Consider the following 18,439-nt stretch of genomic DNA (forward strand, 5'->3'; position numbering starts at 1 on the left):
CACTGCTGACCAAAGAGAACAAAGAGGTTGATCTAAGATTTATAAAAAGAAAATGACTCAACAATCTGTGAACTGAAAAGACAAATGTTTAACTTTTTGGAAGTTTTGAGTCCTGTTACACGTGGCACAAAACTAACAGTATTTCATTAAAATGACATTATATCAACAGTCAAACATGGTGTTGGTAGTTTGCATGGCGTGGAGTTGCTGCTTCAGAACCTTGAACCATGAATTCTGCTCTCTACCAGAAAATCCTGTGGAAGAAAGTTCAAATGTACTCGGGTTATGTAGCAGGACCGTTACCTGATACACACCAGCTTGAAAGCTCTGGCGGGCGTCGTCAGTCTGGACTTTGATCAAATTGAGATGTCCCGGCATGTCCTTAAATGTGCTGTTCATGCTCAAAGAGTGGCCCAAAATTTCTTCACAGCAACGTGGAAGTCTCGTCAGTCATTCCAAACGCTTGGTTGTAGTTCTTGTTTGGCAAACATGGCACAGACAGCTGTTAGGTTTAGGGGGTGATTACTTTTTCAAGTAGGATAGATTTGGATAGCTATGAAGAGTATGGAAAACAAACGACAGTTTCGCTAAAGAATTAGAATTTTTTTTTCTTTGTAAATCCAATGATGCTTTCATATCATTGCACATTTACAGAAACAGTGAAAATAAAACCATTGACTCTAAACTGTAAGCAGCTGCAGCTGCTGCTCTATGAAACACACTTCCCACTACTTAGAATAACTTCTCTAAATGTCAAAGATTACTAATGAATGCACACCTATGTCATACTTTTGGTCATCTACTCTTTCTTCTGTTGACCTTTTTTTGTTGTTGTTGTTGCTGCATCGTTAACCTGCCTCCTATTAGAAACCCATGGTGGAATAACACGGCTGTATTTATATTTAATCCTGCCTTCTAGCCTGAACTTTTGACAGTTTTCTGGCCAATTGCTCGCCATGGCTCATTTGCCTTATTTGGTTATGGAAATGTTTCGCTTGATTATTCAACCCCTTCAGCGAAACTGCGAGTCGATCCAGTCGCTAACGAGACCGCTTTGTGATGGGTTTATGATGGCAGCAGTTGTTGTTCCCCACTTCTCAGCGCTTCACTTTGGCCCACACTGAGATGCTTGTGCTTAAGGGGTTGAGATTGCAGTGCACTCCATTGGATCGCTGTTGACGGTCATTAGTCTTTTGACCTTGGTATGAACCAGCCTCTGTGGTGTGTATCTCTTCTGTCTTTTTCCCATCTCGACCGGCAAGAAACCCTCCAGCAGTCCCATCTTAAAGCGGCTCTTCATTCGCAGAAGCCCTCCACATTTCGAAAAAGACATCTGCACATCTGCCAGCCTGCCTTGTGATCAGTGCTGCACTCAGCTGTGACAAACATACTCCACATTGCAGAAAAATTAGACATGGATAGAGCTGACAAGTGCCCCTAACATCTACAGCTCGGGATGCCTTCCCAGCCTGTGCTTATCTGTGGGCTTTTCAAAGTGTGCTTGGTATGTTCTTTTTTCCTCATTCCATTGGAAATAATTTGATGTCAAAGGAAATGAGAAAATCACAAGGAAATGTGCTCTATAAATTTATATGGGTGTCTAATGACATGCCCTCACCAAATACAACTGAGGCCACTGTCTCCACCCGTGAAAACAAGCTTGATGGGTTACACAGGCAGACAGCTGAGATGGTTTCATTCGCACAGTGGCTAAAGCCTGAGGTACTTTGCGTATTCAGTCATCTCTAATAACACCAATTGATGTGAAGCCTTGTCCACCTCAATATGACTAAAGTGCAGCTGAGGACTTGTGTATAATTTTCCTAAAAAAAAGAAAAAATGTTAAAATTGGTCTACAGATCGAGTTTTCCCCGCTGTTTCCCGCTGGTATATCTTTTCCCTCTCCTCTACCTCTCCTCTCTGTATAATTTAGCAGCAGATGAGCTCTCCCTCTCCTGCATTAGTGTGCTATATCACTGCCAGCTAAAGGAATGGAGGCCTTCGCTCTATACGTGATACAGTTTCTGCCTGCCAAGCTCAGCTGCTGCCGCTGCCACCATCGCTCGGTGCTGACGAGTTTGGGTGCTTGCCACATTCTGCACCTGCCAGACTCATAAAGAATCCCCCTGTTTCTCTGGGGCCTGAAGGCAGGATCTGCAATAATTGTTAAGGATGTCGCGATTTAGACATTCAAGCCAAAGCTTAGACAGTTGATGGCGCCAACAAGTTGGCAGATGATCCATTTTGTTCAGCTGATCCGTCAGGGGGGTATCTGAGGAGTTAAGATGAACGAGTGGCTGTCACAAGTGGCAAAAAAAATAAATAAATGTATGCTGTCGTCTGAAACGTGAGAGACAGTTGATCTGATGCTCGGCGCTTTGCTGCTCTCTTGGCTTTGTGCTACCTTGCAAAACGAGAGCCTTGATTTTTATCCCAGAAAACTTGGATAAGTGGGCTCAGTGTAATAATGACGTGAAGTGGGTAAAGTGGACATCCTTGTCAAGTGCCAGCTCTTCTCACTCATCATATACAAATTCTAAAGAGAGGCAGCAGGACTTGAATCAAGGTTGATATGATTTACACTTCAATGTTGAGTGTATCCAGCTTGTGTGTTTGCTGAAGCTAGAGGAGAACTACTAATTTGAGCATGTATTCACTACAAATATGCCAGCGGCTAAATGAATCCATATTCATGACGGGTGACAAAATGATTGAATGAAACCTCCAGAAATCAGACTTTTTAAATTTTTTTTATTTCACTCTCGCTCACACCGTTGCTCTCCTTCTCATATTTTCCTCACCCTGCGCCTGTATCTCGCCGCTGCCTCACTTTCACGTCGGTGCTTCTTCTCTTGTCCTCATATCAACCCATCTATATATAGCATGTCTCTCCCTACACTATACTGCTGTCTGTGCCACTGGAAAACTGAGGAGTGGGTGCTGCGATTTCAATACGCAGCTTTGTCTGGGCAGGGAAAAAGAAAGGGAGAGGAAGAAAGCCCCATTGACAGACAGGCAAACACCAGTCAGGCCCTGTCCACTCTCTCTCCTTTGTGTTCGAGTGCGAGACGTCAGCAAATGACAGGAATCTGAAGAGGGGGAAGAATGAGAGAAAATAGTTGGTGCATTGTTGCCACAGGGTGAAAGTGCAAGGAGAGGAGAATGAGGGGTGAGGCATGGGGGATGGAGGAGAGAGCCCTGGACTGACCTCTCTGCTGGATCTCTCCATGTTATACTAACATGCGAGCAGTGATCACATACAGAGCAGCCGCATATGGTCGCGAGTCCCCGTCACACGCCTTTACCTGCACCTACACACTAAGTGTTAATTAGCATCTCCTGTCAGCTCAGTCACATCAAGGTGAGGGTTGAATGTGACACATCACATTCATCACTCTGTAATGTCGCACATACTTTGCAAATTCGCCCCTAGTTGCCTATTGTTTATCCAATTAATTCACCAACTACTGTACTGAGGAGGTGTCTGTCACCTGCCTTTCTTTTCCACTTCAAAAGACAGCATGCGCTCATTTATTTCAGAGAGGGAAATGGAGCGAGCCGGGAGGAGGGGAGTGTGAGGAGAGGAGGAATGGGCCGGGCTGAGGCCTGAACGAGGGGTGTGGTTGGGTATAAAACTTGGGACAGTGGGTTTTCTGTTGTTGTCCTGTTTTGAAGCCCTCTGTCCTGGCATCCTGCACCCCTCCACTCTCTTTTACCTCTTTCTTTCTCCTCCTTCCACTCACGCTCCCTTCAGAGAGGGACTCTTCCTCGACCGACTCCAGACGGGTCTGCAGCATCAGTCTTTTGGGAGCTCCGTAGAAGCCAGAGACCATGCTGACGTTTTTGGCGCTGACGTCGGTTGCCCTCCTGGGAATAGGTAACCAAAAAAAAAAAAAAAAAAAAACGGGGGGAAAAATGAAAGAAAACATCTTCTTTTAAAGTTTTAACTTCATTTTTGAGGACTTCTCTAACAAAAAAAGCTCACACTTAACTTAATCTACTGAAAGTGATGATGTAGAAATGATCTTTCTATTGATGTGAGGATATGGCAAAGTGGGTTTTTGTCTGTTTTGTGCTACCTGAAAACTAATAAACTTGATGACAATGAAAAAGGTCTAATAGCTTTGATACTGAATCAATCTCAGAGTGCACTCTAATACCTCCCACTACACTGGATTAACACTTAGCTAAAGCATTTTAATTGATATCTTGGCATTTGCTGTATTGATTTAATCTAAAAGGCCAACAGTACACCTGTAGAAGATTCAGTCTCTTTTTGCATGCATTCCAGTAAATGGGTCAGCACCGTCCATCTGTGCTTCTCTCTCGAAGCAGGTGTCTCCAAGCATGTAACTTTAAAGAGCAGCAGCATTGCAGCTTTTTAACTGAGAGTTTTTGCTCTCGAGGAGGCAGCTTTCTAAACTCCGTCGGAATTTTAATTAAAAACGTCAAGCGTGATTTCATTGACAAGTTTTGCGGGGGTTGGCTATCGCTCAAGGATGTGCACAGCGAAAGCTGCGAACTTTACTCCCTGGGTGTTGAAAACTCCAGAGTGCTTAAGGGCATTTGTGTTGATACAGCAGTGAGAATACTGTGACTCGTTGGTGGCGCGGTCCAAGGGAAAGTGAACAATACAAAAAAAATGATACTGCTCAGCGGCGAGGCTGTGCAGCTCCGAGGGGCTTTGGTAGTTGTTTGAGATGCTGAGTGCATTTTTGGAGGAAGTTAAAATATTGATTTTTGCAGCCAAGACTGAATTAACATAGGTCATTAAATATTATTCAACCATAAACTGTGCACATGATTAGGCCAACATTATCCATACCAATGGAGAAAATGAAGCTCCCCCTTTCAGAGACAACCCAAATATTTACTGAGTGCAACTCTGAATCAATGGCACATTTGACCCCACTTAATGTGCAGTTTGTCAGTGACTATCTGGATGTATATGCATGCACCTAGGATTATGCTAAAAGAGGACTACATTGTGTCTATTGATAACAGTTCAGGTGTAAAAATATTCACAAAGGTACTCAAGGTATTCTAAGAAACAGTGCATGTTAATTTTTTTATACCAGCTCACACTAACAACTATGTACATGTGTTTTTGTAGTTACAGATTTAGATTCCTGAAGGTCAGCTCATAGTATCAAAAATAATATGAGCTCCCAGAATATTTTGTTTTATTCTATGTGTGAATTAACTACTTAAACCTGCTTTGTGTCTCCCAGTGCCTGAGCAGTCCCAGGCCATAGCGATTTACACTGGCTGGGAGCGGCACGCCTTGGTGGGCTCTGACATCCGACTCTCCTGTTCTTTCTTCTCCTGGCGCTGGACCTCGGAGGACGTCACCTTCTCCTGGACATACAGGCCCGATGGCTCACGGGACTCCATCTCTGTAATACTCAAATTCACACACATATACACACGCTATGCAAAATGAAAGGTTGTGTGTTTATAGGTCGGCTACTTTGAAAGGAACAAGCAATTCAAGTATAGTCGCATCAAAGCTGCGCTTGATGAAACTCCAGCGAAACGTCACCGAGTGTGGTATCTATAAAGCCATTGTTTCCCTGCCCACAACAGTGTTGTTTTCATCTGCAGCATGCAGCTGTGTCAGTAAAACATCTCTTGTCCAGAATTATACAGCAGACAGCCAACGATAGCGTCTAGCTGTTGAAATAATGGAGCATTTGGCAGCTAAAGAGCCAGATGTAAATCACTAAAGCGGGCTGCAGCAGGAGAGCCTTCCCTCCTTTTTTGCTATTTGCATGAATGACATTCTTATGTTGTTTACTCCCACTGTTCTCACATTCACAAAGTCATGTATAAATATTTAGGAGGGAAGTACACAAGTCTGCTGCACTGACAGAAATTTAGACTTGCCAACAATGTCTATATTTTCTGCCAAAAGACTTTTTATTGTTTTCACCATCTCTGTGAAACACAGCAAGCAAAGGGAGAAAACCGATAATAGGAAGAAGGTGTGGTTTTCTTTTGGAGGCCACGCGATTTGATTTCTCTCGGGAGATGTTCTTTAATCTTCGGATGTCTGTATTTTAAATGTCTTCCAAAATTCACAAAGTGATTTGTAGAGCACTGAGGGAGCGCGGTTATCCAAAAACAAATCCATGTTTAATCCAGCAAATGCAGTACTGTGCATATCTGAAATGTCATCATACACAAGTACTCAGTTTACTCTAACATCTGCACTAACTAAAAGCAACGTTCTCTGCTAATCTCCCCACTCCTCCCGCTGCATCACCTGCCTCCTGCTCTTTAATTTCACTCTCCCTGCCCTTATCATCCTGCCATCTCTCTAATCTCTCTATCTCCCCATCCTGACTGCGCCTCCCTCTGTCCACCTCCCTTAATCTCCTCCTCCACAGCTCTACCTTCTTTGTCCCTCCCCTCCTCTCTCATTATGTCCTTCCCTCACCTCCTTCGCCTTCATCTGTCTCCCGCGGTGGCCTCACTTTGAAACTAGACTTCTCTTCTTCTTTTATTTATTTTTTTCCTCACTTATCTTCAGTCGCTCATTTCTTTCCCTGCCTGGACAGATTTACAGTTTCATATCTCTATCTGTTGTCACGCTGCATTTGTCCCTTTAAAATGTCATACTTGATTTCTGACACGTTAATCATATGAAAGGTCCTCTTCTTTTCACGTGGGACTTGGTAACAGCAACCGCAGGCCTCAGGTCTTTATTTATAGATGAAACCTTGAAAGACACATTTGACCTTGACCTTGTAAAATCCAGAGCATCACCCTTATTCTGCCACTGTGACCATTTAATGTTTAATAATCGATACTTGGTGACGGCGTGTCATCATTTTAAAAGTCATGGCACTTCTTCCAGGAAGAAGAACCAGAAGCCACGACACTATGCAGACATCTAAATGCAAAGCTCTCCTTTGCTTCCGGCTTTTAAATTGCTTTACATGTAAAACTACCTTTGACAACACTGTGCAGTCAATACTGCAGTTTAAGCTGGTCCAGCAGGAGTGAGATTTACAAGCCTTCAATAAGCTGTAAGCTGCCTGGTTTGAGACCATATACATTAACCTGTGTGTGCAGAGCACAAGATGTGCACAAGAAACAGACCAAAACTATTAAGAAAAAGTGCTTTGTTCCCAGTAACAACATCATGGCTAACTGCAGTACCACAGTGATTAGTGTGCATCTGCTTAATTTAATACAGTTAAAACAGGTAGCTAGCTCTTGCTCTGGGAGCTGTGGTGGTGGAATAAATCAAGAATGGGCTAATTTAATCCAACCTACTGTTGTATTATTGGGAAAGATAAGAACCTCTAAATAGGGCAACCAAACAAGCACAACGTCTGCATCAGAAACAGTAAACTGGCTAACTCTGTCAGTTAAACTATCTATAGGTCACCGCAGTCAGTGTCAGCAGGCAGCGGTAATGACTGTAGACTTGCTGCTGCAGTAATGGCAGCACGCTGAATGGACTTAATAATTAATAGGTTATAAATGCAAAACAATAGACTGCTCATATGTTTCACTGGGATTTGGTCCACTCCCTGGAATTCCACAAACCCCCGCAGTTATCAATTATCCACCATATATTAGTTATAAATGTTGTATATGTTTTTCGTGCGGTAGTAATTGGCGTCACATTTGCTACACCCCTCAGGAGCTGCTTTTGAATATTATTTTCTGGCCCTCGTGTAAAGCTGCTTGCCAGTTTTAAAAGCTGTGCCCTATTTTTTTCTAATGCTCCATGAGTGTCCCCCTGACAGGTGCTTCGTGCATCTCTATATTTTTTTAAAAATGCACACAAATAGTGGCAAAATTTGTTATTGCAGGAAATCACAGGTCTGATCTGCTGCTCTACTTACTAAACATCCAAATGCAGCATTAGTCAGAGTGACAGTGTGTTGACTGTCCTTTGTAGATCTTCCACTACACTGGTGGTGCTGCCTACGTTGACAACAAGGGTCCCTTTAGAGACAGACTGGAGTTTGTGGGAAACCCAGGTCGCCGTGACGGATCCATCCTGCTCAAAAACCTGGAGCTCAATGACAACGGCACCTTCACCTGTGACGCCAAGAACCCCCCTGACATAGTGGGCCGGCCTTCCAGTGTCCGACTGCTGGTGTTTGAGAAAGGTGAGACGTCCTGTGGGGGGTTTGTCTCCTAAATTAAATTCCTGCTTGCTAGATTCCCACCCGCCCTGAATGCTATATTTCAGTGATTCTTTTTTTTTTCCATTGAAAGTGAACTGTTCTCATTTGTTTTAATCATTTGAAACTCTGAAATTAATCTCAGTTCTCGCCGTTCATCCGAATCAAGCGACTGTCTTCAAACCAGTCGTTGCTTTGCCTCATTTAGAATTCTTCGCACCTCCCGTTAAATGAAATCAATTGCAATTTTATCTCTTTCTCTATTTGCGATTGCTATCACTGCCTCCCTTTCACTTCTTCTCTCCCCCTCCTTCTCAGCTTCTCCTCCCATTTCTCTCTTCCATCCCCTACGCCATCGTCTTCCACTTTCTCCCTCAGCACCATGACTCTCTCTCTGATCTCACCTTTATTCTACCTTATCTCTCTGTCGCTTCATCTCCTTCTCTACCTTCACTGTGCTGGTATCTTTAATCTTTCATTCAACCTTTATTTTATCTTTTGCTTTACTTTTCTTTGCTTCTTTCATCTCTTATTCACTTTCCTTTTAGCTTTGTTTACCCTTTCCTCTCCTACCAATTTCCTCCCACAAATGACAGCATCGTTTCTTTTCCATCTCCTTTACTATTTTTTTTCTTATGAACACTCCTGACTTCAACCTGGCATTTGCTTTCCACTGCCACTTTTCCATCTTTGTCCTTTTTGACCTTTCCTCATCTGCTTTTTCCTCTCGTCCACTCATAGTGCCCATCCAGGCTGGCGTGATCACAGGAGCTATCATCGGGGTGGTCCTGGGCCTGCTGGTGCTCATCGTGGTCATCTACTACCTGATGAGGTTCCTGGTGGCACGCCGAGTCTTCAGCCTCAGTGTCAGGTCAGTGCCCGGCCTGTGGCCGGCGGCTCTCTGCCAGTCGGGTTTTTGCCAGGGACTGGAGCTGAAGCCGGAGCCCATCCCTGGCATGGACACCTGCGTGGCCAAGCTGGCATAGCTGCTGTACCACGATTTGATTTGGTTAGGTGTGCGGAGTTTAAAATTGAAGTTAGTCAGCTGTAAAGACACAGATAATGATCTCTCGATTTAGATTTAATCTAAAAACAGTACTGCTCAGGTCCAAGGCGAGATGATTAAAAGTAGTGAAGTGAAGGTTTCTGAGTGGATTATCTACTAGATCATGAAAATGACAGATTCATCATCTTGCTTATACCCTTCCAATCTTCCAGTCTTATGCGATCTTAACACATCTAGTACCTGGGGGCTGTGCTTGAGACAGGGCCAGTAGATTAAGTTGATGTTCTTTATGATGGCTGCCAGGCAATGCAGCCCTGTGACCACTGGAGGGAGAGATAGATTCGACATCCTGACATTGTCTTTCTTTTGTCCCCTCCAGCAAACATGGCAAGAAAAAGAAAGAGGGTTCACAGCAGAGACAGGCAAGTTTCTCCTTCTACTTATTCCACATGCCTCTCTTCCTCTCCTTCCTGCCCCCGCTCCTCTTCTTCCTCTGCCTCCTTCCAGCCCCACCACACACACAGACACACACACAGACCGGCGCATATACACATCCAGCCGACAACACCAAAAGCAACAGATTGGTTTGCTGTCACATTCAGGCGCTAATAGTAAAATGATGTGCTTTTGGAGAGGTTACAATGGCATTCAGTGTTTGAGTATTTGGGCTCAGGAAACATGTTGTCAGAGGGAATATTCATCTCCTCTGTTGCAGTGCAGCAACACAATAGCACACATCCAACATGACAGTGCATAATGGCACAGTTTCCTAATCGCATTCCCCCGATGCCAGTCCAACCAGCTCGAGTATGCCCTCACACTCAGCCGGCTCCTCCTCTCAGCAACATATCAACAACAAAATAACATGCCATTCAAAGCCGGGCCCGCTAACACTAATAACAGTGTTCAAGCTGTTAAATTCTTGTGTCGTCTCAGCGTTCGTGGTGCTTTAAAGCCCACACCGTCACACCTTTCTTTCTCGTGGTCCTCACCACTGCTTCAGCTCCCTCGGGGGTGGGATGGGAGGCGTCCTAACACTATGGTGCCAGTACACAGCTACGGGGCAAAAAACAAAAAAAAAGAAGGAAAAACTCAAACCAGTGACTGTGAAATGGCCGAGGCCAGGTTATGGCACTAATGCTATTGCCTTACTGAATGGGACTATGATTGCTCGCAGTGGGGAAATGGATGGGAGCTGCTGATTTTGCTCACTGGGAGTCAAATGAAAATCACGGGGTCTATTATGGTCTGGGCTGTTATCAGTGGTTTTACGCTGCTGCACGCCAAGGAGTTGGTGTATTTTTTCCCCCTTCTGTTCCTCATGGGGGTGTGATAGCCTCAAGAGGTGGATTAATCAGACATTTTGGTGGCTTGTATTCTTTTGTGCACCAGGGCAAGTTCTGTTTGATTACTCTGTGGTAATGTGGGGGCTGCAGGGTTGTAATCGACTGTATGCTTTGCATGCTGATAATAAAAAAAGAAAAAGAAAAAAATAGAGAGACAGAAGTCAAAGGATTTGAGTTCAAGGCGTTTTCAACAATCAAGACTCGACTTTGAAACGAGAGACGTGTAAAGATATCCGCGGCAGGAGATCAAAGGTGTTATTGTAACAGCAAGTCATTTAGCCACAGGTAGAAGCAAACTGTAAAGCGGTGGCGGGCTCCGGAGTGCGCCATGTTGCCCCTGTAGCGTAAACCTAGAGGGCGACACCGGCAAGGACCGAGACTTCCTCCTACCTTAAACAAGTGCACTCATTCTCATCTCCCCGGAGCCCCGTTTCCTCCTTCTGTCTTCTTCTTTCCTTTCTACTGTCATATGATTGTCAGGTTATTCTTGAGCTGCAGTCAGTTGCTCTCAAGTGCCTGCGGCGGATGACAGTGCATATATGAATAAATAACTCGCCGCCAAAAGGACACTGAAATATTTGACAACGTTGTCATTTGCAGTTACTCTCCTGCAAGTCTCTGCTTGGAAGAAAAATATACAGCGAAAACAGCTTTTCCATCTGAGCTCACTCTCCAGTGTGTTTTAGCTTATTTATTTATTTTGCTCCTCTGAGCTGGTTCTGGTCTTCTAGCTGCACCACACACAGAGAGGACTCGTGGGAGTTTACAGTGCGCTCATAAGTGGTTGTTTGATCAAATAGCCCTTATTAGGAGGCTCTGCTGACATGACACAATTTTGCATCAGCATCGCCGTCTTCGTCGCTCCTCTGTTTGCTGGGCTTGCACTACAAATCTCAAAAAAGGCTTTTGGGCAGGGAAGTGAACAACAGGGTGAGCGAGACAGAGAGACAAAGGAACCCTGTGGTGCCCGCTACTCCCCATTAGGTGGAGTTGTGGAAGAGGACTTTACCCTGCAGCCACACACATAAGAAAGCTCACAGGATTGAACACGCATACACACACACGCACTGTACTGGAATGATAATTGAGTGCACTCAGTATCGATCTGAGCACAGACACACACACACAGACACACAACCCACCCATTCTTCTCCACTCCCCAATTGCCTCACTTCACTCCACTCCCTCCCTCGCACACTCTCTCTCTCATTCAGATTCCTTTTATCCGGTCCCCTGTCTCCCACTCTTCAGTCGCATCTTCCTCTTCTCTCCATGCCTTCGACTACCTTGCTGACCATGAGAAGCATCTATCTGTAACTCCTTCTTTGCTCTTTCATTTTTTTTAACTCCCTCTCTCTCTCTTTCTCTCTGCCGATTGCCTCCTCACCCTCCACTCCACGCCCCGCCGCCCCCTTCCTCTCTCCCGTTCCAGTTTCTCTCCTCTCCCTCCTCAAGTATTCTGGGTTCTGATCAGCTTTGGTTCCAGACAGAAAATCACTACCTCTCGCTCTTCATCTACCTCTCAATCTCCCTCCTCACCTGTCACCTTCTCTTTTTAGTATGCAGCACGGGACGCAGCCACTTACCTACCTATCTACCTCCCCGCCAGTCCCTCCTATTTTGCCACTGTACCCACATTTCCTTTGAAGTGTGTGCAGCCCCTGTAACGAGGGTGGTACTGCGTTCTGCATAAGCAGGCTGGAGTGTGTTTACGAAGCAAGCCCGTCGTTAGCGTGGGAGCTATGGAAAACACTGCAGTGCAAAACTCGAGCCTATCGTGGGATGCATAATGGTAAACAATACAGTGATGTATGAGAGAATGTAAGCATGATCGAAGATAATGACACCGGACGGCCCTTGCAGCTTCCCTGTCGAGTTGGTTGCACTGTGTGTCTCAACTGCCGTCTGTGTGTGCAGCTTCTGCAGAGTGCGTAATTAAAGAAGATAAATTTTGTAATGCAATCAGCGGGGTATTATTACTGGGAGCTTCAGTGGGTAGAAACCGCCTCTAGTGTGCTTTCCACTGTTGACTAACCTCACGTATTAGAGGAGAAGTATTTCAGTCTCAAAGCCTCATATCCGGCACGCTTCCCTCTTCACTCTGTTCTCTGTAACACGACAACACTGTGCTGACCCGGGGTTCAAAAGGAATGGCATTATAAAAACCATTACATACGAGCAAAGTTTTATTAGGCTCCATCAAAGCATTATCATGCGCTTGTGATAGTTTTCAATAGGTTAACTCAGGGGTTAATGCACTGGAATACAGTTATTATAAAGTTAAGTGTTGCCTTGACCTTATCTCCACTTGGTCAAGTCTTTCCTCCTGGATTTGTTGTGCTCAAATGAAGCAACACTTTACTTCATTTTCCCTCTCTCCTCCTCCTGCGTTTATAGATTTCTTATAGGAGATTTTTTTTTTAGAAAACACACAAACGATAAACAGAAGGACTGCCAGTAAAACTGCAAAGTTACATAAGCAGAAGCTAAATAAAGAGTTTGGCTCGTTCAGGTTTAGGGTTAGAGTGTGTTTTAGCCACAGGTTAAACAAGCGTGCTCTCAAACTAGAGCATGTTACTTTTAAAAATTAAGTGAAGTGTACCTAGCTCTCAGTTCTTCTGTTATGATGCATAACTTAACCTTAACCCAAACCCTCAAAGGGTAACCGGAGGCCTGGAGGATGTTAAGAGATTACGCAGGTCTATCCCTGACCACAGCTACAGCAAAACAGTGTTGAAGATTTATAACGACTATTCCCCTGCACACTTTAGTTATTATTTATTCAGTAGCTCAGTTAGATACTTCAGAAATATTTAATTTTCTGTTGCCACTCTGACCCTGGAACTGCCCTTTTTAAATGTGATGGGATGCTGTGCCTCAAAGTGCAGCTACCCTGGAAATGATTTAATTTTTCTGTTCTTGGTGTAACTGTAAAAGTCTAAAACATATACCAGACATCTAGTATTTAATGGTCGAATGAAGCGTGTCTGGGATCAAAACATGTTTCATATTTAACAGGCTAACCCCCCAAGAGATGCATTTCTTTTCAATAGGGTCGTGCAAACATATTGGATTTTCACCATTTATGTATTTGAACAACAAGCGAAACACATAAAAACGGGAGAAGAAAAATGACAACAGTATAATTATTTATAAGTCACAAAGTCAGACTTTAAAGCAAAATTGTCTCGATTTTAATCATGAAAAAGCATTCTTTTAAAAATAATTAAAAAGAGTTCAATGCGTGGCGTTTAACTGTCCCGGCTCCATCTGCAGCGGCACTTTCAACAGTGTTTAAACGGCTTCCTCGCATTGAGCTAAAGGTCTTCACTCCGTAGTGAACTCCAGTCAGAGGAATAATGTTCAGCACTGAAATGTAACCTAGATGAAAACACTTTCCAGCTAAATTTGAGACATTTGTAAACATTTTCTTTGAAGGATCCAGCGGTGGCTCAGAAGGAATAGCAGATCGTCCACTAATGAGAAGGTCGGTGGTTTTATCACCGGTGCCTTCAGTCGGCATGCGAAAGCGTCCTTGGGCGAGATATTTCAAAACCCTGAAACTGCACCTGATGTGTCATTTATGTGTGTTTGATAAGTGAAAGTAAAAGTGCTGTATGTATAGTATAAAAAGCACTGCGTGAATGTGTGGGAGTGAATGGGTGAATGTGGCTGGTAGAGTAAAGGGATCTATTTTTGACCGAGACAAGGACGGCAAAGAGTTAATTCATACAAACCAAGGCCAAATTCAAAGACACTGGATATGTAAATAATTCAAGGGAAATATTTGCTCAATAGCCAATCAAAATCTACTCTACATGTGTGTGTGTGTTTGTCTGTTTGTTAATCATCAATTGTCACTCAGTTGTCACAGGTGTATGGAGCCTACCTGCCACTGGGTCCCATCCTAACGCATGGTTACCTGTTTTGTCACCCCCTTACAGCTCTGGACACCGCCCCCCCTCACTTGCTACCCCCTCCCCTAAAAGAACTCTCTCTCTACCTCCTCACCCTCCTCCTCCTCCTCTTCCACCTAAATGTGTTTTTCTCTCTCCTCTTCACATTTCCACCCATCCTGCTAACCCCATATTTCATCTTCTCACCTCTAACACACCTGTGTCACCCCCCCCCCTTCTTTTCTCTCTTCTTCCTCACGCTCCTTTCCTCCTGAAGTGACTCTCCTCCCCTGTTCTCCCCCCAATTCCCCTCTCCCTCCTCCCCCCACAGGGCCCTGTGCCTCCCGCCGACCCCTCCAAGGTGAAGGCGGCCACCTCGGAAAAGAAGAAGCAGGAGTCACGCAAGGATAAGAAATAGGATACGGGGAGGGGCTGGGGCGGGTTCGCTGACCGGCTGCTCCAGCCCGTACGCCAGGCGGTGGGGAAGGCCCAGCCCAAGCAGCAGCAGCGAACCATAGTCAGAAAAACAGAGAGGGTGGGGGGAGGAGGAGAGGAGGGCTCGGGTCGGGTACTGATGACCATCGAGCTGGAGCTGACTCGCAGAAATGGTGAGGAGGGCCCCAGCGGTGAAGGAGGGACAGGGAGGTCCGAACCGCTTGGCTTCCTCTCCAGGCTCGCCAATCAGCTCACCTTCAAATAACAGACCACGAGAGAGGGAGGTGGGGGACCCATCGAAGATAAGAGAGTGGGAAGTCTATTGAGAAACCACAAACCTGCTTTCAACCCACAACGCTAACCTGAGTCCCTGAATAAATGAGTCAAATCATAACTGCTCCTGTCACAGGCTGATGATTATAAACGCAGCTATACTGGCTGAGATCTTAGATGTCGTGATAATCTCTTACACCAGCCAGCACCCCGAGTGCTTTTGTCAGGTCATAAGATATGCCATTTGAAGCGAGACCCTAAGACGGCTTGGTTTGATAACAAAATCTAAAAAGCTGCTCGCTGGGTTCTGCCTTTCTGGTTCCTTTCATTGTGATCCTATCCACCGAAAAAAAAAAGAAGAGCTTTCTCCAAGTGCGTCCGATACGCATCACGAAGCCCTGGCTGCAGGGACAAGCCAATTTGCTTTTTTCAGAGGCGACATGTCAAACTCCAACTTTCTCACCTCACACTGATCTTCCTTCTCTTCCCCTCTCCTATTCCATTTCTTCCTCCTTTCACTGTGAATTTCCTGACTTTCTTGTTAATTCAAATTACAGAAGTGATTTATATGCTAACTGCTCTATCCTGTTTCTCTCTCTCTCTCTCTTTCTCTCACCTCCCTTCCCTCTTTTCTTCCTCCTGTAGATAAAGGTCTGACTTCTCCATGACTGCCTCCAATCCTCTAGTCTGCTCCCTCCTTTTCCGCCCAGCCTGATGCAACCCCCATTATTTTCTATTATCTCTACTCTTTCAAGACAGCACTGGCTGTAAGAATAGTCCCACTATATCAGCGGCAATGGTGTCAAATAATTTTCACGACGCCTCGCCGGAGATCCTGTATGCGCTCATTGGGCAAACTGTAAAACTGTTTAGGGCCTAACTATGTACATAACTTCCTTAAGAGGAACCTGAAAGATATCCCCTCGTGTTTAGAGTCCCCTGAATGTCCCCGCTTAATGTTTACAACTCAATCACACACGCACTCACACACACAGACACACACACACTAAGCGGAGCTGCGAGTGCACTCTGGACTTTAGACAGAGAAAAAGCGAGACAGAGAGGGACAGGAGAGTGATAGTGGGAGCGAAATATGATTCCTGCTCTCAGCCGGCGCAGATAGAGGTTCAAGCCCTCGAGCTCGGGGTGATTCAATCCTCTCACATTTGAGCTAATGGAGGTTGTCGCTGTGTCCCTGCCCTGGCTAAAGGGGGCTATTTCTGGTCCTATAAGAGCGTACGGGCTTACTGTAACAGCTGCACATTTTTCAGACGACAGGAGATTGGGGGAAGGGGGTGGAAGAGAGAGGCGAGCAGAGCAGGTGGTGGTGGTGGGGGCCCTGCTGTGCTGTTTTGCGCTAAGTGCATGAGGCGGTTTGCTGTTGACTCGACGGCCGGGGACTGACAACCTGGAATGACGTCACGGCCCCCGAGGCTGGCGAACGCTCTCACGAGTCTGACAAAAGAGCTTACCAGGAAGAGGTGCAGCTTCAGAGTTATTTTAGGTCCAGTTAATCCGCTTGCACGTTTCTCCTCGCCAACCCAGGGCTAATTATTTTAGCGTGTGCTGGTAACAAGATATCTCTCTCTACATCTCCCTCCCTGCCTCCTCTGCGGTCTCCTCTCCTCTGTTATTCGCTCTTCATGTCAGCCCCCATCTTGAGAATCATCTCCTCTCTCTAAACTCCCTGTTTCGTTCTCGCCGTCCTTAACGTCTTTGACTTCCTTTATCTCTTCCTCTTCCTGCCGGTTAGTGAGTCTGCACTGCATTATTCCCCCACAGAAAAGGCCTACACACAATCCACTCCACTCTTTAAGCCTCTCCTTATCTGACTGCCAGGCCTACAGCTCAATGCTCTGCTCCTCTCTCTTCTGTCCTTCCTCCTCTTGCTTCTTCTCTTTTCTCAACTCGGTGATGGACATCTCTCTCTCTCTCCCCTCCCTTCGTGTTCACCAGTGATCGACCAACACCCTCTCGTTTGCCCTTCAAGCACCACCTCCCTAAGGGGCACGTCCCTTTGCCAGCCCTTCTTCTCCGGCCCTTTACTGTCTTTTTTTTCTGCTGGTTCGAAAGCCAAAAGGTTCTCCTCTGCCCACTACTTCCAGAGGAAGGAAACGGATGGGCACAAATCCGCCTTTAGTCCTCACTGAAGACGCCAAACAAAAACTTATAATCTAGCTAGCTCTTTTCCGGTCGCCATTGCGTGTTTTATGTATATGTGTGTCTTGTTAAAAGTGTTAAAAATTAGATTACATGTGAAGTTTAAAAAACAAAAGCAGTATGTCACCCCAAGTAAAGCAAATGTTTCTGAGGCTTTTTTACATGTGTGCAAGAAAACACATGGAGAACATGTTTATGGAGGCAGGGAGGAAATGTAATGTAACTCTTTGGAATATGTCATATTTCTGACCTTGTGTGTTATGGAAGGTACTGTGTGGCTGTCTCTATGGTATGTTTTATTCAAAGATGAAGGGAAATCAAGGTTGTTGTGCGGAGTCAGAGAGAAGATGAAGGGTGGATAAGGGTTTGGTTAGCCCTAGATGCAGCGCGATGTGGCTGGGAAGGAAAAAAAAAGATGGGGGGAGAAGGTGCTTGCTGTGGGAGAAATCTTTAGAGGAAGAGACTTATCTGGTGTGTTAAGCCCAGCCAAAAATCCATATGTATCACTACAGATAGAGCCTCCTCTTCCCCCAGAGCTTTCTTTTAAAGGTGCTCCTTCCCCAACCCTGAGCCAAAGATGGACTGCGATTGGTGAGCTTAATATGCAGGGTGGAAAGCGTAGACTTGAATGTTTCTTTAAAATTCATAACAGGAATGGAGGTGCTAAAATCCACATCGATATAACTGGTTTCACTAGTCGCTGTTTAACTATCCAGTCAAATGGATTAGTTAGAATGTTTTCTTCTTTTTTCAGCAAAGCCACACAGACACCTGACGTAAGACAAACAGCATTAAAACTGCCTTTTAAACACACGTTTTGTATGTATTTTGAACCGTGTTAGTCGTAGTTGCAGAATAACATTCCTTCATTTGAAATGACTGGAGCTTCTTACATTTTTTTACATTTATTTTAATGCTTGTGATCATTTTCGAACCACTAACGACTTTTGGTGACTGTAATATGTTGTAAAGAGAACGTAAATAAAAATAAAATCCCCACGTCGCCAGCTGTTGTCAACAGAAGACAAAAGTAAACCCAGCTGAAAGTGCCTGCCGTGTCTTTCTTTCTATGCCGAGTGCTAAGCTTTCTGTAAATTTGTCACGTACGTCTCTGCCAAGACTCACTTTTATGAACTTTTCAAAAGACGAAGGTCCTTCCAAAATGATATAGTTACCATT

General features: G+C 44.9%; 1 protein-coding gene across 5 annotated transcripts; it reads left to right on the plus strand.

Annotated features, from left to right (window-relative positions):
• Positions 1-3,650: 3,650 nt before the first annotated feature.
• On the plus strand, positions 3,651-18,299 carry mpz (myelin protein zero). Of its 5 annotated transcripts, XM_004555153.5 has the most exons (7): positions 3,652-3,877; positions 5,232-5,398; positions 7,916-8,129; positions 8,886-9,015; positions 9,530-9,572; positions 14,724-14,753; positions 15,746-18,299. In XM_004555153.5, the coding sequence occupies exons 1-7, from the start codon at positions 3,832-3,834 to the stop codon at positions 15,755-15,757; spliced, it is 642 nt and encodes a 213-aa protein (XP_004555210.1). In that variant the 5' UTR covers positions 3,652-3,831; the 3' UTR covers positions 15,758-18,299. The 5 variants fall into 5 exon arrangements, with proteins under 5 accessions (XP_004555207.1, XP_004555210.1, XP_004555209.1 ...); XM_004555150.5 differs by having other exon boundaries at positions 3,651-3,877; positions 14,724-18,299; XM_004555152.6 differs by lacking the exons at positions 14,724-14,753; positions 15,746-18,299 and adding an exon at positions 14,441-14,717.
• Positions 18,300-18,439: the final 140 nt, after the last annotated feature.

Source organism: Maylandia zebra, linkage group LG18, assembly GCF_041146795.1.
Source record: "Maylandia zebra isolate NMK-2024a linkage group LG18, Mzebra_GT3a, whole genome shotgun sequence".
In the NCBI taxonomy this organism is placed as follows: Eukaryota; Metazoa; Chordata; class Actinopteri; order Cichliformes; family Cichlidae; genus Maylandia; species Maylandia zebra.

Bases quoted from the DNA above. Each gene is read 5' to 3' on its own strand.
- mpz (XM_004555150.5), top strand. From the start codon at position 3,832: ATGCTGACGTTTTTGGCGCTGACGTCGGTTGCCCTCCTGGGAATAG. The intron at 5,399-7,915 runs GTAATACTCAAA...TGTCCTTTGTAG, and splicing joins GCTCACGGGACTCCATCTCT to ATCTTCCACTACACTGGTGG. The intron at 9,573-14,723 runs GCAAGTTTCTCC...CTCCCCCCACAG, and splicing joins AGGGTTCACAGCAGAGACAG to GGCCCTGTGCCTCCCGCCGA.